The following is a 24,710-nucleotide window of genomic DNA, read 5'->3' as shown; positions in this document are numbered from 1 at the left end:
TTATCAAGTCAATCCAGTACTTTTCAGGCAAACACCTGTTTTAGAAAAATTAATCACTTTTAATTAATCATGGTGGACTGCAGTTTCCCCTTTCTCCTCTCCTCCCAATCCTTCCCTCCACCGATCCAGTCCTCTGCTTTCATTTAGAAAAGGGGAGGTCTCCTATGGATAGCAACCAGCCCTGACATATCAAGTTGCAGTTAGACTACTTTGGATAAATGAGGTTCTCCGGGAGGAGAAAAGGATCCCAAGGGCAGGCAACAGTGTCAGAGACAGTCTCTGCTCCCACATGAAAACTACACAACAGTACTATGTGTGGAAGCCCTAGGTCAGTTCAAAGCAGGATCCCTGGTTGACATTCAGTCTCCATGAGTTCCGATGGACCAAGCATAGTTGATTCTGTGGGTTTTCTTGTAGTGTCATTGACTCCTCTGGCTCCTACTCTCCTCCCTCTTGTCTGCCTAATATTTGGCTGTGGGTCTCTGCATCTGTTTTCATCAGCTGCTGGGTTAATTCTCTTTGATGACAATTATACTAAGGCTCCTGCCTGCAAGAATAGAATGCCATTACCCTGTCAAAGGTGGGCTCCCTCTCATGGCATGGGTCTCAAGCTAGACCAGTCATTGCTTGGCCACTCCCTCAGTTTCTGCTCCATCTTTATCTTAACCTAGATGTTCCTCACCTGAAGAATGGATAAAGATATTGCGGTACATTTGCACAGTGGAGTATTTCTCGGTTATTAAAAAACGATGACATCATGAAATTTGCAGACAAACGGATGAAACTAGAAAAGGTCACCCTGAGGTAACCCAGACCCAGAAAGACAAACATGGTATGTTCTCACTTATAAGTGGATAGCAGCCATAGAGTACAGGATAATCATGCTACAAACCACAGACCCAAAGAAGCTAAGTAACAAGGAGGGCTCAAGGAGGAGGGGGAACCTCATACATGGCATTGAGAAGAGAAAATATAATAAACATAAGATGTATGGGAGAGGGGAATTGGGAGGGGAGGGGTGGGGGTGGGGATGAGAACCAGAGGGATCCCGTCTGGGGAGGACAGAGGGAGAAAGTACTAGGAGAGACAACTGGAATTGGGTGGGGGAAGGGCATCTCTGGACAAGCTAGAAACCTAATGCCATGGAAACTCCCAGGAATCTAAGAGGGTGGCCCTAGTTAAGACTCCTAGCCATGGGAGATAGACAGCCTGAACCAGCCATCTCCTGTAACCAGGCAAACCTTCCAGTGGAGGGATAGGAATACCAGCCCAGCCACAAAACCTTTGACCTACAATCTGCCTTCACAATTTGTGAAGGTTTGGGGTCCTTGTATACATCATGGTCCAGAATTGGTTAGTCCCATAGATTCTGCTCTAACTCAAGTTTTGTTTCCAAGTATTAATGGGGCCAGTAAGGCATTAATGTCTATACAAGCAAGTACCTAAGGTTTTAATGAGATTAGGATTGACTGAGCAGTCTCAGTGGTGCTGAATCCAGCTTAAAGTTTACCTTATTTGCTGTCAATAGGTCCACTCCAGTTCTCTTAGAGTTTGCACACCCGATGCTTTGTCCACTGTCTGCATTCAAAATACTAGCTTCTTCTCATCTGAACTTCAGCTCCTTTAGAAAGTGTATTGCTGAACTCCTTTAAAAAAAGTCTGAAAAATATCTTTTTATATTGGGGTTTGTATCACTCATCATTTTATAATTATTAATGTGGTCAGCAGAAGCACATATGCCATGTGACTGGCTGTTCTTTGTCTCCTGTCTCATTTCTTCTTTATTTCTGTCATTGTCTTCTTCTTGCTGCTTATAATACAATGACCCCAGTCTTTTCTTTATGGCAATGATCCTTTCATTATGACTGCCAATACAACAACAGTTGGTATTGCGTGATAACTGGGGTTGTGTTTGCTAGACTCTCAGTGAGATTATCTTTTGCCTTGCACCATTTGCTCTCTCCCTTACTCCACTTCTTGAAGAAGTGAGTGAATAAATAAGTCTTCAATATGTGGCTTGTGGAGAAATCTAGAATAGTATGTGTATATGTGCAAAGCAGTTACTGCCACACACAGAGAAAATGGAGGTGACACTATTGTCATTTCTTTATCTAGGGAAAGTGTTTGCTTATTATTTATTTACACTCAAGAAAATTTAAATATAATATTTAAACCTTTAAAATAAAGACATGAAGTGTGTGATTCTGATACTTCCATGTTGGTTGCTTATAAACTATTTATTGTGTTTAAAATTTTTCTATCCTAAATGATTTTTCCACTTTGTGAGGCAGAGTACCTGGTCAGTAAAGTTCACTGTGGAAACACAAGAAACTGAATTTGTATCCCCAGAATCCACATATAGATCTGGTAACAGAGGCCTTGAGCCTGATAGCCTAGAGTTGTGGAGGCAAAAACAAGAAATTTCTTGGAGCTACCTGGCTATTTAATCTTGACAAATTGGTGAACTCTAGGTCCACAAAGAGACTCTGTGTCACAAAAAGCATATAGAGTTATAGAAGACATCTGAAGTTGATATCTGATCTCTCATCCATGTATGTTGTGTATGTACATACCTACATAAACACACACACACAGCAGAGAACAAAAATTAAAAGTTAAAAACATATGCTTATTCTTCAACAATTCAAACATATCCCTAGAAATTATTCCTCTTCAGAGAGTTCATACTTCATAATGAGGAAGAAGGAATGCTAAAAAATTTAGACAGCCCTGTTGTATTTCCCAATCTACCTGATTAGTAATCATGCTACGCAGAGAAGTCTCGGTAATTTCCCACAGGACAAAGGCCAGAAAGCTAGACAAATGGAGGTTCTTGCGGGGTGAAGTGCCCAGAGAGACTTGGAAGCTGTGCATGCCTCCTCCCATACCTTGTACGCAGTATGCCTTCATCTGTGCCTTGTGAAATATTCTTTATAACAAGCCAGAGTATATGAATGTTTCTCATATTACCTGAACATCTTGAATGCAAGGAAGAGACTGTGGGAATCATAACTCAAAAGCTGCTTGGTTAGAAGCACTGGTTAAAAACGCTGGTGTTGTGACTACATCAATCCAAGAACAGTCTTGACCTGCCATTACCTCCAGGTAGATAATGGAGGCCCTGCACTGAATTGGAAGATGCTCAGTTGTGGCTGCTGTCTACCCCAGAATGGCTTGCCTCTGTGTGGAGGCAGATCCCTACATTTCAAGGTCACAGAAGTGATATGTGATTAGATTGTGTTGGAAACACTGTGATTCATTCTATTTCCTCAGTGGTCTAACCTTTTATACAGTAAAGGATTTATTATTAAAACATCACATTAGGAGAAATCATGCAGTCGTATAGATTCTGTGGCTTTTGTCTTAAGTTTGCAAGACAATCCCGTTGCGTCTTGTACAGGAAACACTACAGACAAGCTTAATTAGCTCTTTGTTTCTTCCTTGAAGAGCATCAGAGTAAAGGCTGTTATGGAGCTTTAAAAAAAAAGTTGATACTTTGGAAGAAGCCACACTCATTTTGGAGAAATCTGTATTTAAAATAACAGTAATCACATTTTTTTTTCTTTGAGACATTTTTTTTTATTTAAGACATAAAACAGGATGCTCATTTACCTTGACGTAAATCACACAGTGGGTGTACAAGATAAGAAGGAATTATACAAAAATATCAAACCTTTGACCTCAGGACAGTGTGCAGGATATGGCGTACATAGCGCATTCAAAAGACTCTTTCACACACTCAGCTAATTCTAATTATACCTCTCAAATGACTGTCCCCTGGCAGCCAATCCTATGAATTTCTATGAGAAGGGTTGTGCTTCTTTTTTCTTGAATGTCAACAGAGCATTTCTTTTCTTTCACCTAATCATTTTCTACTAAGTCTACGCATATACCCTTATGTCGTCCCTTTGATGAGCTTGAGGTAAGTTAGCAAAATGAGCAATATGATACCTTCATTTAGGCGATGTGGCATGGGGAGCCGGAAGTGGAACTGATGCTCCAGGGAAGTAGTTCCTAAATGCAATGTACTTCTTTTTTTTTTTTTTTTTTCATAAAATGGATACGGAGTGCACACTGCCTATTAACAACCAGGACAGCTTCACAGTAGTAATACAGCAGACCATCCCTGCATGTTTCCTGCAGCCAGGAACTGCTGATTCCTGAGTGAGGGCAGCAGGCTTCTCAGATCCAAAGGCTGACTACCAGGATCTCCTTTGTGGACCGGCTCCAGAATGCAGAATCTCCAAAGTGTTTCAGACACTGGTTTTCATATAAGGCTGGGGGGTGTTAAGCCCAGACACTTAGCCTGGGGTAGCTCATAAGTAAGAGTATACTTTTGCTCTCACAGTGCCAAGTACATCTGGGACTGCTGTGGGTGGAACACAGGCGGTCTCAGGAGGCTTTGGCCATTTTCATAGATTGGGTTGTTAGAAATCAGATAGGAGTTTTGAGTCCTTGTCTACCCCAGTTTCTTGTATATGTATCAAAGCTTAAGTTATCATGTTACATTGAATCTACATGTGATGGCTTCCCTTGCTGTGGTTGCTCTAAGGAGGAAGAGATGAACAATACTCCTGTCTCCTCTGCTCTCTCAACTCCATCTCTCTCTGCCTCTTAGAATACAGATGTGGGGATAGACAGTATCTCCAGGGATTACTCATGAACACAGTGGGTTTTCACTCTGATGCCTTCAGAATTTTTTTTTAAGATTTTTGTTCTTAGTTTATATGCATAGATCAAACATGTGAAAGATCAGATATCCGGCCTCCAACGGTAGTATAAGAGCCTCTAGACCCCACACTCCTTTCTTTAGACCTGGACCTTAAAACACAAATGCCAAACGTAGTCACAGTGCTGAGTGTCCTTGGCCCCTGCTTTATAGTCATGATTCCCTTGCTGGGATACGTGAGGGATTTCTGAGTCTTTGGTCACAAACTCTAAGAGGACACTAGCCAATCTGCCACAAGAGGCATGTGGCAGGGGACAACCCTGCTGAGGAAGCCCCAGATCAAAGCATCTCCTGGTGGAGGGAGGGAGGAGGGCTGCAAACAGACTCTGGTTCCTGTCATCTTCTACCACCCCAATCCTGCAGGCCATGCACAGAGGATAAAAAAAAAGGAAGTCTTGTCTCATGGGGTGGGGGTGGAGTTTGCAGTATGCAAGCAACAATGTAAACAAACAGAGCTGCTCTCAAAACCAACAGTGATAAGTGAGCCTCAGCCTTGCACATCTTTGGTGCAGTAAAAGTTTCACCAAGAAATGCTTCTTAAGTGTGGCTGAGGTGGGGGAACTGAGCCTTGGCTGTGGCGGGCCAGTGGAGGCTCTGAACTTGACCCTTGGTCATGGTAGATGATCTATTTCCATAGGTTAGGGGTCCTGTACGCCCCTGGTCAGATGAGTTAGGGCCCTAGGGCTGGGACTTGCCTGACTCACCAAACTACTCTGTACCTTCCTCAAGGTGTGTGGTTAAATCTCTTACTCCGAACTTCTACCTTCAAGTGCAGTTTTAATACGAAGATGAAAGACGCCCGTTAGCAAACAAGACACAATGCTGTAGTTTAATGCCATAGCTTTTTCTCCTAAGATTTCAAAGGAAATTTGTGTATTTTTTTTAAAGCAGTGTTGTACCAGAGTACTTCCGTTTGAGGAATGGTGGCATGATCAGGCTCTTTCACCTTATGCGGTGCTCAAGTGGAAACCTAGGGCCTTGCATGAGTTCGCTCTGCACTCAGACACTGGGCTATACACCCAGCCTTGCATGTGGCCTTTTGCAATGGGCTCTGACTTTCCTTTCAGTACAGAATGAATGGGTAGCGGTGGTTTCTGGATTCTGAGTAGATGGAGCTGTGGGGGCCACTGTCCAGTTGGAAGTTGGAGCCCAGGGGACTCATTTTGAAGTTGTGTCTACATTTAAAGTCTTTTATAGGCAATTAATTTGTAGGTCACGATTTTAAAGCAGCATCAGCTTGAGCAAAATGCCCTTCCTTCAGGTTTTAGAACCGGCCCTTGGCTGAGGACAGGGGATGTAGGATACTTAAGAGGTGTAGCCGAAGGTCTAACTCCCTCCTGTTTCTCCCACAGAACTACAGAGAACAGTCACCCACGTGGTTGCAAACGTCTTCAGGAAGGATGCTGCATCTCAGAAGTACAATATACTGCACACCAACCCTTTGGAGTGTCATTATGGGAAACTGGGTTGGAAAACCTGCATGAATGATCCGTTCCGTGAAGTTGGCATTTGCAGCAAAAGGAGTACTTGTCTTAGTGACAGGTACCAATGCAGTCTTCCCGAAACCTTTATTTGAGAAGAGTAATGGGGGAAGGATGCTTGGGAGGTCTGGGCAATGAACGAGAACTGCCTACAATGCTATTTTGAACATCTAATTTTCCAGAAGCCACTTTATTGCAGAACAGGATAGGAATTTCATGTGAAACTGGTGGTATGTTCGGCAGAGAAGTTGCTATGGAAAAACACATTCCATGGCAACCAATGGCTGCCATTCAGTGTGTTAACTGTGGACCTACTATGAGTTGACCCCTGGCTTTCCACACAGCTTCTACTGCAATGCAGTCCTACTCCATCACAGACCATGTTTTTTTTTTCCTTTTGGTACAAACTTGCTTTCCTAAAATTGAGCCTGGACCTTGGTTTATTAAAGAAAAAGTAAACGATTTCCTATGAAAATATATGCACATCATATATGTCTATTTATAGATAAAATTATTCTGGCTGCCTAAGCATCAAATTCATAAAAATCTCTTTCTACAAGTTTTTTTTCAAGTATCTTTATGACAAAGAAAATATTTAGGGTCTACATTGCCCATGATCCTAGTGCCTGGGAGCCTAGCCTGTCCTTCTGGTATTTGGGTTCATTTCCTTGTCTTCCCCAATTTTCTCCCACAGTGTATAGATCATTATTTTGCCATCATAAGAAAAGAGACCTGATTGTTGCTCAGTCAGAGTAATTTTGCCTGGCCAGGGCATGTTCCAGTCCTACAAGTGTAGAAGGGCACTTGTGACCCGGCCTGCAGTGGAACGTCATTTGTTTGGTCCTGCGTCCTGGGAAGCAGGTCAACTGTTTTGTCCTGGGGGCAATAAAGGTTATTAAGCTAAAAAGAAAAAAGAAACCAGAAAAACAAAAAAGAAAACTAATTTAACTAATTTCATTGTTGATGTTTAAATTGGACCACAGATGTTAGAAATATTTGTCAAGGAAGAATTTTTCCCTCAGGCCACTTTCAGGCCTATGAGTTGGGTGAGGAAGTGGATCAGTGTGTGTGTGTGTGTGTGTGTGTGTGTGTGTGTGTGTGTGTGTGTGTGTTGTGCCTCTGAGTAGCTCTGGCTCTCAAGAAATGCAACCCCTCTGTATTTTCTTGCTTTTATTCCCTTCCTCCTTCAAGTTCATATTACTTTATTCATATTAAAGAATGATTAATTTTAGATATTAAAGCTAAAATATGACTAATCTTCAGCAATCTAACTTCTGGGACTGACTTGGCCAGTATATTCAGCACAAGTTGAAGTTTGATTGTAGCATGTGCTCATGTGTGTTAATAGACTCTGAACACTGGTCTGCATCTCTATCCATCAATTATTCTAGTATGTAGAATGTAGCTTATGTCAGGGGTCTGCTACAGTCTCTCAAACTAGTTAGTAAGGCCTGATGCACGTTTCTAGGAATTCTGTAAGCTGAATAGGGTCATACTAGCTGCCTGAAAGTGACTTTGAGGAGAATAAAAAAGCCACAAAAGTTATATATCGGGGTACTTTTTCCTCTTGAAGAACAAGTTGTTGAGTAATTTATTTGTGTTCCATTGTGTGGTTCCTCAGGAAAGAGAAGGCATGCAAAGTCCAGTTAATAGTGGAAGCAACAGTGCTTTAAAAAAGTTTCAAAATATTTAGTTTAATTGACGAGTTTGTAAATAGTCTAAAGTATCAGTCAATTTTCTTATTGCCTTAAAATAACATTATAGCGTTTAATATATTTCTTAATTATTTATATGTTCTAGAATATTCCCATAAAGTTAATCTGGGACATCTGTTAACATTTTTAAGATCAAAGCCTCTGCATTTAGGTTTTTAGTTTATGAAAGAACAACTAAACTTAAATATTAATAAGAGTGAATATTGTATGAAAAGCAAAGGAAATAAATGTTCCTAATTGGGGTAGCTTTGGTGTGATTTCTTTCTTTATGTTTTATAAATTCTACCTTTTGGTATTCTTCAATTGCTCTGGATTTAAATGGTATGCTTATATGTGTACATAAAACTACATACACATACACACAAACTCAATTATGTTTGCAGAGAAATGAGATATCTGGTTCCTTATTTCCTACTAACCAGGAATAATTTATGCTAAAACCTGGCAGGCAAGTGGCTTTTAACATCTTTTTATCTGGCCAAACAGCTCTTCCTCTCCTTTCTTAAAAGTTCAAACTATCTTGATTTCTGCTTCCCCACTGCTCAACAACATATTTAGTTTAAAATCTGCCCACTTAGAGCTCCATGTGCAAAGTTCAGTGCCTTTTAGCCCCTCACATAAGAGATGAATCTACATGTATTCAATGAATTTCATTCCTAAAGGCACGGAGCTAGGAGTGGGGCCGCTGGGCAGGTATGTACTGGAGTTGGGCAGCATGGTACCTGAGCAAGAAACACCCGAGTTCTGTTGGGCAAAGCACAGGAGGAAAGTATGACTTCCAAAGCTGGCGAGAGAGTGAAAATGGGGTGCATCTTTCTTCTAGCTTCCAGTCCACCTCTCTTCCAGCCAGGGATGACTGTAGCATCATCCATCCTTTAGCCCTTAGGATCTGACACATAAGGGTGGAAAGCCAAGAGGCTGAATCTGAGCCCTAAGATAATTCTCAGAAATAATTTTTTTAAAATATCAAACCAATAGCATTTAATTTCTCTGTTGGCTTGCTGAGTTTTGAGGAAAGCGGAGCCCAGCTCTTTCTGGATACTGACAGGTCTTACAGTGAGCAATCAAGTGGAGAGGTGGCTTTGGGGCAGGAGGATCAGCACATTTTACAGCAGTAGTTCACACATGATGATACCGTACATTCATTCATGGTAATTGAAATGGAGCAATCTGGAAGCTTATGTTACAGCAGAGTCCACGGGCCTCAGGGATTATTTCAGGAAAACAGAAGTGCAAACAAATGAGTTGTATGTCTCAGTTAGTATATGTTTTCAAGATATAAATTCTTTAAATTACCTGGTTTTCTATTTAAATACTGATACACCATGTTCGAAAGCAGTGAGTTCTTGGTACAATATAACATTAGCCGGGGAGACTGCTTTTTTCAATAACATAAAATGTGGTTAGAAAATTAAAAAAATTAAAATAAACAGTCATATTTTGTGGTTTTACATGATCCCTATACAAGAGTTGAGAAGCCCCCTACTTAATGAAACATCCCAGAAGCCCTAGCATTAAATAACTACTCAGCAAAGGTGACATCAGCTTTATTGGGTCATCTATGTATGCTCACGTTTCATTAAGAAACCCTCTGGGCATCACACACATGGTGTGGCTTTTCACGACTTATCATTGTTATGCTACACAGGCTGCTTCAACTTTATATATAATATATATATATATATATGTATACATATATACATTATATATATTATAAAAGAGTTTTGTGTTCTAGAGCTCAATATAAATTAAGCAGTTTTACTTTCTGTAAAAGTTTAAATTAATAGTTTCAGTGCGCTCATGTTTAAATAAGGACTCCATCTTGACTGTCTATTCTACATAGAATTTAAGCTCAACTGCACTATTTTCCAATCACACTGGAAAAATACTCTTTCCACCTTATGGGATCCACAAGGTCACTGAGTGTCACCCGTGACTTAATTCTATTTTCAGTCCATATTGTATATGGGCTTGGCTAAGGAAAGTTTTTCTCATTTGAACTGGGAGAGCCTTTTCACCCCATTCCCGTGTTGTCGTTTACCAATGCTGAGCGTCACTCTGAAGATGTAACCAAGGGGAGACTCTTTATTTACATGGTGCTGAGAGTAACTGCTCCACGGAGTGCCAAGCTCTGTCTGTGCATCCCTTAAGATGCTCTGTGTGGCACGTAAACACATAAAGGTACTTATACGGACGATTCTTCTTTAAAACACTTTGTCATTTCACTTACTCAGCAAAAATGAGTAATTATTAAAAATATTTCCCATTGCTTTCTACACTGTATCTTTGGGTAGCCTTTCTGGGTCACACTTGATCTGTCTCTTTCCAAGTAAGCAATCCTAGATGGATGATGGAGTACATAGAGTTATGCGACCACGTCTTTGGCTATATTTCTGAATTTCTTCTCACATGATTGAGGCAAACCTGAGGATAGGTTGTTGAATAGTTGTTATTGGGGTTTTTTTCCTTAAATATTTCATTTCTCCATTTTCTTCTTTAGTGGCCTTTTGAAGAATCCAATCTGTTGAGAAAATACAAATCATAACACAATTAATTACTTTGATTTAGGCAATAGATGCCAATCTATTTAGATATAATCTAATTTAATCATGAGTTAGGAGATCTGGACATGTATTTAATTCAGAGAACTGATGTATATTTTAACTGACCGATTACTATTGTATGTAATGTAGATGACATTCATCAAGCTGCTTACTTCACCTTTGGCTATATCACTACACTCAGTTAAGCATCTCTTCCAGTAAAAATCCTGCGTGTGTGGAACAAGCAGGCTTCTGAGGCACATTCTGTGAGGCTTTTTCTCATCATCAAATTTCTTTTTTTTTTCTTTTGATAAGAATTAAAATTTTTATTAGTTAATTTCTTATTTTACATTTCAAATGCTATCCCAAAAGTCCCCCATACCCCCACCCACTCCCACTTCTTGGCCCTGGTGATCCCCTGTACTGAGCCATATAAAGTTTGCAAGACCAAGGGGCCTCTCTTCCCAATGATGGCTGACTAGGCCATCTTCTGCTACATATGCAGCTAGAGACATGAGCTCCAAGGGGTACTGGTTAGCTCATATTGTTGTTCCTCCTATAGGGTTGCAGACCCCTTCAGCTCCTTGGGTACTTTCTCTAGCAAATTTCTTTTTATTTATTTATTTATTTTTATTACGTATTTTCCTCAATTACATTTCCAATGCTATCCCAAAAGTCCCCCATACCCCCCCCACTTCTCTACCCACCCATTCCCATTCTTTTGGCCCTGGCATTCCCCTATATTGGGGCATATAAAGTTTTCAAGTCCAATGGGCCTCTCTTTCCATTGATGGCCGACTAGGCCATCTTTCGATACATATGCAGCTAGAGACAAGAGCTCCGGGGTACTGGTTAGTTCATCATGTTGTTCCAACTATAGGGTTGCAGATCCCTTTAGCTCCTTGGGTACTTTCTCTAGCTTCTCCATTGGGAGCCCTGTGATCCATCCAATAGCTGACAGTGAGCATCCACTTCTGTATTTGTTTGGCCCCGGCATAGTTTCATAAGAGAGAGCTATATCTGGGTCCTTTCAGCAAAATCTTGCTAGCAAATTTCTTAATAGACAGAAAAATTTCCATCCAATAAACAATGGTCACAAATGAAGATTCTTAGAGTTCACAGCGAGCTTGCTAGATGGCCATAGACAGGTATCAGGGAGATGTCTGAGTTTTCTGAATTCATCTAAGTAGGTCAGAATGCTGCACATAAGGTTGCCGGAAGTTTCTCAAAAGACCCCATGTCATTTACTTATGAAAATAGAATCATTAGGCTCTGCCAGTGCCTGACAAATATAGAGGTGGATGCTCACATCCAACCATTGGACTGAGCTCAGGGTCCCCAATGGAGGAGCTAGAGAAAGGACCCAAGGAGCTGAAGGGGTTTGCAGCCCCATAGGAGGAACAACAATATGAGCTAGCCAGTCCCCCCACAGCTCCCAGGGACTAAACCACCAACCAAAGAGTATACATGGTAGGACTCATGGCTCCAACTGCATATGTAGCAGAGGATGGCCTAGTCGATCATCAGTGGAAGGAGAGGCCCTTGGTCCTGTGAAGGTTCTATGTCCCAGTGTAGGGGAATGCCAGGGCCAGAAAGCAGGAGTGGGTGGGTTGGGAGGGGAGAAGGGGTTGGGGGTTTTTGGAGGGGAAACCAGGAAAGGCGATAACATTTGAAATGTAAATAAAGAAAATATCTAATAAAAACAAAAACAAAACAAAATAAAAAATAAAATAGAACTATTGACTCTAAGGGGAAAAAATCATGTAGTGGTTAACGTAAGTCACATTTTATTGTTCTTTGTTATTGAACCATCAGCAAAACTTCTCAGTCTTATATTTATTTCAATTATAGAGAAAACAAAGACAATTGACACTAGATAAGCACTTGGAAGTTATCTAATCTTACTTTTTAATTTATTGAATAAATTAAATCCCATTTAAATAATTTAATCTTCTTTAAAACCCAATGTTTAAATTAAAAACAAAGTCCTAGGGAAGTAGCTTTTAAAAATTGTGTGCCCTAACTTTTTTAAAAAATTGAGTGAGTTAATTATTTGCAAATGAATTATATCCATATCACATGGATCTACAGGTCTGTACTGATGTGAACACACATGCTTCTCTGGATGTTTGGGGAGAGGTGGTGAAATCTGCTTGCAGGCAGAGGCCAGAAGTCAAACTTGGGCATAGTTCCCTTTGCTTTTGCAGATGGCATTTTTTTTCATTGGCCTATTAGACTAGCCAGAAAAAGCCAGAGAGCCTGAGGGTGGGGAGTGGGGAGACAGAGAGGTTGTGGGTGTGGGTGGGGACCTTCTGTCTCCACTTTCAATGCTGGGACTATAAACACATAACAGCCACATGCCAATATGCATAACCTTTAAAAAAGATTCAATTTCTTTGTGTATAAAGGTGTGTCTCTGTGTGTGTCTGTGTGGGGGACCACACATGTGAGAGCTAGTGCACTCAGAGGCCAGAAGTATGGGTACTGGAAACTGAACCAGGCATGTAGAACGCAGATGCTAAGCCATCTTTCACCAGTTCACCAGCCGAACTGGAACTGGTTTTTGTGTGTCCTGGGCGGGCACGCGGGGTGTTACTTGACTTGTAGCCGAGCACCTTACTAACCGAGTGATCTCCATAGCCGGGGACTACACACTTAATGACTGAGCACTGGAGGGCTTAAAGGAGCAAATGATGAAAAATATGCATTTCCATGTTAGGACGTTAGTCAGGGCTGTGGTCCGCCAAGACGTAGTTGCTAGAAGACGAGGTAAGGGGTGGTATGAACAAGTGATCGTGAAAGCTGCTGTGACTTTGTGTTTTCCTGAACACCGGTCATTTCTTGGGTGGCAACCACAGAAGCTCCGCACCTGCCCTGAGGTGAGAGTAAATCAGAGGCAGCTCCAGAGGGGAGCCAAGTATTTAAGATCCACCTTCTTCCGGTTCTCCCCAGCCGTTTGTCAATTGGCTCGCCTTCCTCTCAAAACCCGCCCCTTCCCAGCCGCCTTCTTCTTCTTCTTCTTCTTCTTCTTCTTCTTCTTCTTCTTCTTCTTCTTCTTCTTCTTCTTCTTCTTCTTCTTCTTCTTCTTCTTCTTCTTCTTCTTCTTCTTCTTCTTCTTCTTCTTCTTCTTCTTCTTCTTCTTCTTCTTCTTCTTCTTCTTCTTCTTCTTCTTCTTCTTCTTCTTCTTCTTCTTCTTCTTCTTCTTCTTCTTCTTCTTCTTCTTCTTCTTCTTCTTCTTCTTCTTCTTCTTCTTCTTCTTCTTCTTCTTCTTCTTCTTCTTCTTCTTCTTCTTCTTCTTCTTCTTCTTCTTCTTCTTCTTCTTCTTCCTTCTTCTTCTTCTTCTTCTTCCTTCTTCTTCTTCTTCTTCCTTCTTCTTCTTCTTCTTCTTCTTCTTCTTCTTCTTCTTCTTCTTCTTCTTCTTCTTCCTCCTTCTTCTTCTTCTTCTTCTTCTTCTTCCTTCTTCTTCTTCTTCTTCTTCCTTCTTCTTCTTCTTCTTCTTCCTTCTTCTTCTTCTTCTTCTTCTTCTTCTTCTTCTTCTTCTTCTTCTTCTTCTTCTTCTTCTTCTTCTTCTTCTTCTTCCTTCTTCTTCTTCTTCTTCTTCCTTCTTCTTCTTCTTCTTCTTCTTCTTCTTCTTCTTCTTCTTCTTCTTCTTTTTTAAGGTTTCTGAAAGTCTATGTTCCAGATGAAACTACCTTGATCTTAACTTTTCCACTCAAATTCTCTAAACATTAATTTTACTAGGGGAAGCGAACTAAACCAAGACGATCTTAGCCAAGAATTGAAAAACGAAAAGTAAGTTTGTGACCCCCCTAGACCTTCTATGGGGTGTTGCTTTCCTGTTTTGATTTCTGTATTATAAATTCTCCTTTATAGAATTAACCTAGTTCAACACCCTGTGGCAAGAAGTAGGTGGTCAATGCATAATGTGGTATAAGTGTCGAATAAACAAATGAATACCGACTAATAAAAGATTAAAACGTAATGCCACACCAGTCCTCCTTATCCACAGGTCTGGGTGCCTGAAACATGGCAGTGGCAGTAATGAGCGACAGACATGAAGTTTTGTTTTATCCTATTTGTACATTTTGATGATGAAAGTGATATAAATTAGTAAGAAATTAACAATAATGACTAATAAAATAGGCTCTCATAACACTGTGTTGTGATGAAAGTTAGGCAAGTGAATTTTAAAAAATTTCCCAGAGTATCTTATTATATACTCTGCATTATATTTTGATGAGCAGTTGATGGATCCTGGAGTTATCCAGAGAGAAACCGACTATGGGGAACTACCATATTCCCTTCAATAAGTTACGCTGGGTGGGTGACAAAGGTGTAAGATGAAGACTCATCAGCAATGGGACTTGGACATTGTGTGAATCAAATAATAAAAGGCATGTCCTTGCTTCTCATGGTTTTTCTTCCAACTGCAGTATTCTGTTTTATATGTTCTCTGAATTTTTTTTTCTGAGCCAAGTATTTTACATGTTTCAAAGAAATCGTGGCCCTATACCCTGTACTGTTCAGCCAAGGAATTTATTTTTAAAAAATGCAGAGGTTTTAGAAACAATGCTAGTTGTATCTAGTTGTTCGCTCATGGTTCACTAAGTCTCCTTACCTTTTTTTTTTTTAACATTTGCAGGTGTAAAATGCAGTTACAATGTATTGCTATAAAAGTTGTAAGGAACACAGAATGGAATCAGTTAATATCTACTCAAAATCTTATTCAGAATATTACTGCCTTTGCGGCCCTGAAAAACATGCAAACCTTGTCTGTAACTTCATTTCCTCATTTAGAGACTGAGGTGTTCAGAGACTATCTTGTGTCTGTATGGATGTGGCACCTGTCAATTAAAAAAAAAACCTATGGCCTATTGGAAAGGGTAGACTAGAAGGTGGGACATCCGGGAGGCAGAAAGAATTCTGGGATTTAATGCTAGGCAGGAGATTTGCCCTGGGAAGATGTAAAGAGCTGGATGCATGGTACCTGAGCACAGGTAAGCTGCCACGTGGCAAAGTGTAAGTTAAATGGGTTAAGTTATGATCTAGTCAGATGTTATAAATATATTTTGAGAGTGGGTCTTATTTCTGGGAGGAAGAAGCAGGCCTAACTTCTACACTAAGGGTCACAATCGCAAGGATGCTCGGAAGCAGGGTGCTTAGCAGAGTTCCTGGGACACGGTAAGCACTTACTGAGAGCTAGCTCCTTCTGTCTGTCATAGGAGTCAGAGTGGCGATTGTGCAGCCTTTCCGGAAGGTGTTTGAACTAACTAAACGTACACGGCAAGACAGCGCAGAGTTTGTTAGCTGGCCGTTGGTGGGTGGCAAAGACAGTCTTAGAAGCTGTAAGCAGGTATCAACACAGCACTTTCTGGAAATGTTTTTATTTTTATATCTGGGCTTTTTCAAACTAGGGAATTAGAAACAGGTGGGTGGAAATTCCCTTTTGTTTGTTTGGTTTAAACAGAGGTATGAAGTCAGCGGAACTGATCCTAATATCAGCCTGGCTGTCCTTGAGCCCTAACGTCATGCCATATGAGCTCAGTCAGCGCTCACATTAACTAGAGGGACATTATCACATTAACTGGGAGGCATCGTCAGGCACAGGGTGAATCAGAGGCCCTTCTAAGCTGCGGAAACCGGTCTATGTGCCAAGCACAACGTAGAAGCCAGGCCTTGGGTACCACAGTGTGGCCAAGCCAGGTACTGCAGAGAACATTGGCCCCTAGGAACTTCAGAGGAGGAAAGGATACCATTGAGTGTCTTGGAGCTTCGCTAGGGAAGGATCATAGATTCTGTTTATGGAATCCAAAGATGCTTGGGCATATTCTCCCTGGAGGAAATCTCCCAAAGAGGAAGTTTGTCATCACAGAAAACTCAGCAAGGGTGATAACTGTTGTAGCTCAGCAAGAAAAAAAAAAAAAAAACCTCACTAGATAAAAATAATTCTACTGTTCATACAATAGAAAAATGAGTATGTAGTTACAGTTTTTAATTTTTGCATGCTTTATTTAAAAAGGCAGTAGGTAAATTATGTTAATGCAAGAAAGAATTCCAATTCCACATTTAACTGAAAAAAATATTGAATTCAACTTTTCTCTGTTATCTTGTTTTCTGATAAATTCATCATAAAAGCTATCATCATGGCTTGTTTGAAAATAATATGTTCTTACATTTCTCACCCTAAACCATCTCAGTAAATAGCTAAATTAACTTGAAAGAAAACAAATTACCACCTTGGTGTTCCCAAAGGATTTTGGTATAGGGGGTCTCTGGACCTTATGTTCTTCATTATACTATTTTACTATTGTATTACTTGTTCCTTATACAGCCACACAAAAGAAAATGGGTTGTTTTTTCCGTTTATACACCAAAGAAGCATTTTATTTTTAAGACACACAGAGGGGCTGAAGCAAGACCCATCTCAACTATGAGTCTAGTCCTCGTGTGTCCTTCATTGATATAGGACTTCAGACTGCTTTTGCCATAAAACTAGGTTTTTGTTTTCCTTACTTTAAAAAGTAATAAATAGACGTATTACAATTTTAGGTAAATGTTAACTTAAATGGCCCTCTGTAATCTTCCCCAGTAAAAAGGACGCCCAGGGATTTTGGATATATGTATCCCCAATTGAGGCACACGGTTTTTCCTTTGTAAAAATGAGACTCTGTAAAAATGAGACTCTATGTATGAAGAGTCATTTAAAAAACATCTCTCTTCTCACATGAAAGCTTGCACTTTATTATGTACGAAAGCATCAACAACTCCTAACTTATTTTGCCCATTGTCTCTTGGTGATTGGAATAAGCATGCGCAGTAACCATGACGCTTACCTTCCACAGGGCTAATATAAGCAGCATTAACAGCAGGAGTCCCGCAAAGGCGCTCAGGACGATAACCCACAGCGGCACTCGGCCTGGGAGCCCGTCTTTGGATATCTGAATAGCCAGCTGAAAATTATTAAACACGGTTGTTAACGCTAATAAACACCCGGCAGAACTCCTGGAACAGCGAGTTCGGGTGGGCTTTATTTTTCTACCAAACAGTGTAATTAATCTCATTATTGTATACAGAGAAAACATTTGGTTTACATTTGAGAATGCCTTTCATTTACTCACAATGTCCCATAATATCAAATTTATTATGATGGAAACGTAGAGCAGTTCGAAACAGAGTTTTACAACTTAAATGGTATGGCTCACCCAGATGGGATTTCTAAATGTTCCCAGGACAGGATGAGAAAATCATGCTTTTGTCTAAAATAAGTCCTTCGGCTTAATTTTCTAAAAAGTCAAGGATAAAATACGTGTACTTTTACCAAGGACTCAGCTTGAATGACTTCATCTTTGTTTTGGATTTTCCAATGACTAAGTGAAGGAGTTTTAAAAACAAATTGTGTGTGTGTGTGAGAGAACATACATACATATATAGTTCTAAATATATACACATATATTTAAATACACACACACAGAAAGACACACACACAGAGGCATTTTCTGTAAATAGATTTTACAATGTCTTCTGAGGAGGAGACGATAAAGTCAAACATGGCTGGTGAGTTGTAAACATGACGGCTTTCCTAGCTTCTAAGGAATAAGACCAAGCCTGAAAATCACATTAGAAGCCAATGGAAATCAAATCCATGTCTGACATGAGCGTCCGTTCAATCGCTGCTTACACCCCCGTGCCAGAACACCCTGGTCAAGTCTGCAGTTAAATGCCGTAATGTTTCCAGACGCGCAGCCGCACTTACCTCTCGTTTCCGGTTGCTGCTGCTTAAAGTCAGCGATGAGTTTTCACTCTGAAGTTCTCCCCGTATGGTAAGATTTAAGCTGGAAAAATGTGCCTGAAAGGCAGGTGGGGTTCGTGATTAATGCTCCGCGCTAATCAAGATGACGGTGGTCATGTCTGAGCCGCACAGTTACCACACCTTCTGCAGTCCCCCATGTAAGGTCGGGCAAGATCAACCCAGCTAAAATTCCAGTACGGACTGGGAGAGGCTCCCGAGGTCTCACCTCTAGCTAAGGAACTTAAGAGGTTGGGAAAGTCACTTTTCTTTCTTTCTTTTTTAAAAAAGATATATTTTAACATAAAAATATAGTTCCATCATTCCCCCGTGCTCCCCTCTTTCCAGCCCTTCCCATAAACCCCCATTCCCTTTCAAATTCATTATCTCTTATTCTTGATTGTTGTTATAGATGAAGAGAGATAAAACACAGTCTGGTAAGTCTATTTAGTATGGCTATGCATGTGGCCAGTGGTGCCCCCCGCGTCTCGCCACCCCTGACTAAGTAGATGACCTCAGATCATGCATATGGTGCGCCACAATTGGATTTGGTAGATTAATAAATACAAATAAATAACAAGTTATAAAATGAAGACAGGATGTCTGGTGTAGCTCTTGTACGGGCTGGAAGGGGAGCGAGGTGTAGATAGCATCAAGATCTATTGTGCACTTGTGTGTAAGGTTTGAAAAAGAAAAGAGAAGAAAACTGAGATTGTTCTGTGAGGTTAATACACTTGTGACTGCGGATACCTCTTTCACTTCCCGCTGCCCCCATCAGACCGTCCCTTAGATCCTCTTTATAAAATGAGAACGAAAACTTCAAAATAACTTCCACTCAGATTTTTCTCTAGAAAAGCGAACTTCGGACTTACCTGCATCTAGGTAGGTATGGGATAGCTACATTCCAGTGATGAGGACTGTGCATAGGTACTTATTAAGGATTGTGCATGACACAATATTAAACCTTGATGACTTACATTGTCATCTTCATAGGGAAAAACCTCAAATTCTTAGATCTATACGATCAACTAAATATTTCTTTAAAGAAATGAACAGCCGGGCATTGGTGGTGCATGCCTTTAATCCAGCACTTGGGAGGCTGAGGCAGGCAGATTTCTGAGTTTGAGGCCAGCCTGGTCTACAGAGTGAGTTCCAGGACAGCCAGGGCTACACAGAGAAACCCTGTCTCGAAAAACCAAAATAAATAAATAAAATAAAATAAACAAAAGTTACAAAGTATAACAAACTATTTTAAAACGGCCTGCATTCGGCTGGATGTGGCTTTGTAAGGGATAAAAGAAATACTTGTATAAACAGTCCAAACAGAAATCACCACTCTTATGCAGTCAAGCTTTCTACTTTGTTAATCACACCAAGGAATATGATCATATCATCCTCTGAATCCTAACTCGGTCCCAAACTACTAATAAGATAAGCACAAACCTCAATAATGGAGTACAGTGCAAAGATTAGCGATGAGAGAGCCCAAGAGCTTTGCATCTGACGGGGAACTTTGGAGGAAGCTTTATGATTGGCAGATGGGGAAGATGAGCCCCGCCCAGCTGGCGCAGGAGAGCTGGTCGTAGCTCACATTCTTGGACACTCCCAGCCTCCTGTTCTTTCCACGGCAATGCTGTGACTTACCCAGCTACTGCATAGTGAACTAGCACTTACTTTTATGAAAGTTGGTTTCCACAAGATGAGTGAGACATTCACTTGACTCACATCGGAGGGGAGGAGATGACACGTGATGGTAGCCATCTTGCAGGTACTGCAGTCCTGTTGGATGGTTAGGGATACACGTTACGGTGCTTGCGGTCTGATCACAGGCTCTATATTAAAATGCTTCAGATATATGTTTCTAGGTTGGCATGGGATAGGCTGCACTTGGAAAGCGTAAAGAAAAAAAAATAACAGAACTTAGTTTACCTGGATTGTGCCTCTTTTGAGAACCTCAGACTTTGATATTGTCATTTTCTTCCCAGAGTTGATACCCAAAGGGTCCTCAAGGCTTCGAGGCCTGCAGTTTACATTCTAAGAAAGGAAAGATTTCCTCATTAGACACTGCCCAAGGCAAGAGAACAAGGTAAGTTGGTGCAATAATATGAAGGATCTGTGAATGACAGCCATTGAGATATATATATATATATATATATATATATATATATATATATACACACACACATATATACACACAAACATACATATACATATACATACACATATATACATATACATACACATATATACATATACATACACATATATACATATACATACACATATATACATATGCATACATATATATACATACACATATATACATATACATACACATATATACATATGCATACATATATATACATACACATATATACATATACATACACATATATACACATACATACACATATATACATATGCATACATATATATACATACACATATATACATATACATACACATATATACATATGCATACACATATATACATATGCATACACATATATACATACACATACATATACATACACATATATACATATACGTATATAGTCTATTTGTGAGTATGCAGCACAGGAGAGGCAGTAAGGCATCTTCCATGTGTTCCTACCCCAGGTAATAATCACTGTCTTCATGGCCCTTGCAACTGCAACAGAGCTCACAATTATCGATTTTATAGTTTTTCAAAGAAAATCTGGTAAATTTCCACAATGTGTATATTCAATTATAGATACTGTATTATCTATGCATTATGTACAGATATTTAAATTCATAGATATGAATAGACAGAGACAGTAACGTAATGTGCATGCATACATTCTGCTGAGGGAAAGGAAAGCACTAGCATATGGTGCTCGGTGAGATGCCCGTTTTCTTGACCTCAAGGGAAATTCCAGAGGTTTCTTTATTCCTTGCCCTTAGTAAAATAATTAAATGACTTCCACAGCAAATAATCCTGTTGTTATGTTTTTATTTTTAATTCTGAGAATGCTTTAGTGTTGAAAAACTGGGTGAAAAGAAGGCATAATGTTAAATGTTGAACCCAGGCATTCACTAACTTAACACTGAGTGGCTTTCTGTGGTCTAGACACAAAACAGCGAATGATAATAACAACAACAATCATAAATACATAATAATAGTAATAAGCAGAACAGGGTCTATTCAGTGTTATAAGTACAATGGGGCCACCATGCTGGGACAATTTGGGGTTAAGTAAGTAGCAATGTGCTCTTTTGTGTAGAGCTATGTATCGTTAGACAAAAACCATGAGGCTTCTTTATTGAGTCGACTCCCTCAAATAAATTAAACAACAATGAATAATCAAGTATCCATCAGCAATCAATTACCTAATATCTACTGAACTGCACCGTGACTCCTAAAGGGCATGCCTGAGTTTGAGCATCCTGAGCCTGGGACTACAATCTTTTCTGCAAGCTCAGTCTTTGTGGGTGTGATTAAATAGAAGTTTTCCAGGTAAGAACATCCCACATTTCAGGAAAATGCAAGAAGGGATGCACAAAAACATCGGGACAGAAATGAACACAGAATCACAGAAGGGATGGAGTCAAGGGATACACAGAGGTACCAGCAAACACTAGATGCTGGGAGGGCAAGTGTGGCCCAGAGGGCATCTCCGGCATCAGCACCTCCACACTGGACTGCTCTCCCTCAGCATTACTGAATAACAAACTAGCATGTTTAGCTCCTCGCTTTCTGTAGTTTGTTACCAGAGCACTGGATATTGAGCTTATGCATTCTGTCATTGATAGGAGTAGTTATTAATTTTTACTTGCTTCTCCATGTTTTTCTTTAACAGAACCACACTCATGACAAGTGTCATACATAACCCAAGGCTTACATATCAGCTGGAGAGTAGCAGTGGGCTGCAGAGATGGGCTTGGCTGGTAAAAAGTGTTCACCGCTATCCCAGTGACTTGAGTTCTGTCCCAGGGCCTCTGGTGAAAGGCACTTGCTGCCAAGCCTGATACCCTGAGTCACCAAACTGCAGGGACCACATGGTGGAAGGAGAAAACTGACTACTACAAGTTGCTCTCTGATGTCCTCTGTGTACTATGGCCTGTGCAAGCTAACCTCCTCATACAAAATAAATAAGTAAATGGAAATGTAATTTTTAACAGGAGTTTTGAAAAGAAAATTTGAAAAGAAACTATAATGATAAAAATTCAAAACCATCCATGACTTACCTCAGAAGATGACCATCCAGTCGGGTACAGTACAGGATAGCCATCTGACGTCAGATTGGGAAATGAAATTGCCAGCCGAAGTTCTGGCATTGGGAAATGCCCTCTTTTTCTAATCTGTAGGAAAACAAATACACATATAATCATTTTCGGCTCTTTCCAAAGCATCCTCTCCATTTTATATAGGACTTGGGTTCTTTTCTTGTTTGCATGTTTTTGTGCACGTGGTATATGTGTGTTTGTATGTGTATGTTCACATGCATACGTAAATACATAGGCATGTTTGCGTGGGCAAATACTACCATGTAATATCTGCATGGTGCTTTCAGGATTGACGCTGGACATTCATTTTATAGGTAGTTTCAGCCTATTTGCTCTTTCTAGCAAATGGTTATCATAGCATTTGCATAAAGTATGCACTGCTCTGCATCAGAAGCATGAAAAGTATATAACTTAGCATTATAGCTATATGTTAGTTAAGCTGTTTGTATGGAAAACCCAAGGCATGTAAGGTTAGTTATTACATTGTTCTCTTATGGGCAGGTTAAACAAGCACGCTGAATACCCACTAGGATAATACACTTCCCAGTGTATTATCAACCTGGGCTAAGCAGTCCAGTGAAAACATTAGTGGGAAATCAGTATTGAAAATTAACACTATTGCTAATCTCTTGCCATGCCTTCTATCCGTGTGTGTGTGTGTTGCATGTATATAAAAATGTAAGTCTGTTTGTCCCTGTGTATGCAGGTCAGGGGAGGTCAGATGTCTTCCTCTATCACTCTGTGCCATTTCTTTTAGACATCATCTTTCACTAATCTAGACTTTCATCATTTAGGTTCGGCAGGCTAGCCAGCACACTCTCAGGATCCATGTTTCTGCTCCCCAATGCTAGGGTAACAGGCACACACTAGATTTTCCTTCCTTCCTTCCTTCCTTCCTTCCTTCCTTCCTTCCTTCCTTCCTTCCTTCCTTCCTTCCTTCCTTCTTTTCTTTCTTTCTTCCTTCCTTTCTTTTTTTTTTTTAATGTAAGTGCTTGAGATTGGAACTCAGGGCCATGTGACTGCACAGCGAGAACTCTTGCCCACCAAGGGTCTCCTAAGCCTCTATCCAGAGTTTCTGGAGGTAGAGATCATTTCCTTGATCCACACAAGAAAAACTTAGCACATGTTTTTTTTTGTTTTAACCTAGTTAACTGCAATGCCCAGAAGCCCTAAGTCGTCTATCTCTAGCCTCAGCTACACGGGACCTGCCTGCCATCACTGTTTGGGTAAGATAGGCATCCACTATCTTCCTTTCACCACTGTATCACAAGCTAGCGATACTGTACCCTGGTTACTGATGCCCCAGTCTGATGAGCTGAGTGACTTCCACCTCAGTTCCTATGCGTGTTTTACCCGCTAACTCTGAATCGGCAATTGATGTCCTGGAATCGGGACCACTGGATGCCGTGTACCCCCTGGATACAAGCATACAAGCATGATCTCCAGCTCCTATATATTAATGGCTCCTTAGTGATGTTTATTTAGCTGTATGGGAACTCTTTAATCATCACCAACAGATTCCAGGCCTGCCTAACTAATAAAGCCTCCTCTGTGAAGAGCTGCTTAGATCTGCAATGGTCCTCCACGGTTAGTGAAGGTCACATCACCTTCAGCCGTGGGACTGTGGAGATTCCTGTCTGTACCTGGCCTCTTACATATGAACATGGTCCGCAACCATGGGAGTTGTAATCTACCCAGGGCTTGCCTGCCACAGCCATTCAGTTGCACGCTCTCTTCTTCTGACATTCAGTCAGGATCATCTATTCTGATTCATCATGGTTTTCTTACTAAGAAGAAATCTTTCTAAAAACACGGGAAAAATGTTGAGAACAAGCAGAAAACCGAAGTCTTCTACAACCCACCCACTTTAGTTGCATTTTACTGCATAAACTTATCTTTGTTATTTAAACATATTATATCATAACATTTATATATTATATATACAAAAACAAAACTCCAAATGTTCATTAAATCTATTACGCTGTTTCTCAGTGGCATACTGGTTAGTTGAGAATACGACCTCTAACAGCAGGATAACAAATATCTTTCAGCACCTGTCACCTGGGTGAAACTTGGTGTGCTAATCTGGTTTGCAGTTTTGCCTTAGCTTTTAACTCTAGGAATTAGAATCTCATCTCTGTTTTGTTCCTGTGCACCAAAGGGAAAACAATAGAAAACCAAATAAGCTTGGAAAACTGATAACTAGCG

At 40.4% G+C, this 24,710-nt stretch overlaps 1 protein-coding gene across 1 annotated transcript in view; it reads right to left on the bottom strand.

The window, feature by feature from the left end:
* Positions 1–1,770: 1,770 nt before the first annotated feature.
* The window catches only part of Itga1 (integrin subunit alpha 1), a 161,632-nt gene continuing 138,692 nt past the window's right edge, over positions 1,771–24,710 (bottom strand). The window contains exons 24-29 of the mRNA XM_021179797.3: positions 22,464–22,577; positions 20,184–20,288; positions 19,929–20,033; positions 18,222–18,314; positions 17,302–17,418; positions 1,771–10,446 (exon numbers count right to left, since the gene is read on the bottom strand). Of these exons, the coding sequence (XP_021035456.1) occupies positions 10,402–10,446; positions 17,302–17,418; positions 18,222–18,314; positions 19,929–20,033; positions 20,184–20,288; positions 22,464–22,577 (579 nt within the window). The 3' untranslated portion in view covers positions 1,771–10,401. The remainder of the gene's footprint in view (positions 10,447–17,301; positions 17,419–18,221; positions 18,315–19,928; positions 20,034–20,183; positions 20,289–22,463; positions 22,578–24,710) is intronic.

This window comes from Mus caroli, unplaced genomic scaffold, assembly GCF_978045245.1.
Source record: "Mus caroli unplaced genomic scaffold, Mus_caroli_1 scaffold_15, whole genome shotgun sequence".
Classification (NCBI taxonomy): domain Eukaryota; kingdom Metazoa; phylum Chordata; class Mammalia; order Rodentia; family Muridae; genus Mus; species Mus caroli.
Note: the sequence above shows the minus strand (reverse complement) of the source record. Positions and strands in the feature narration are given on the sequence as shown.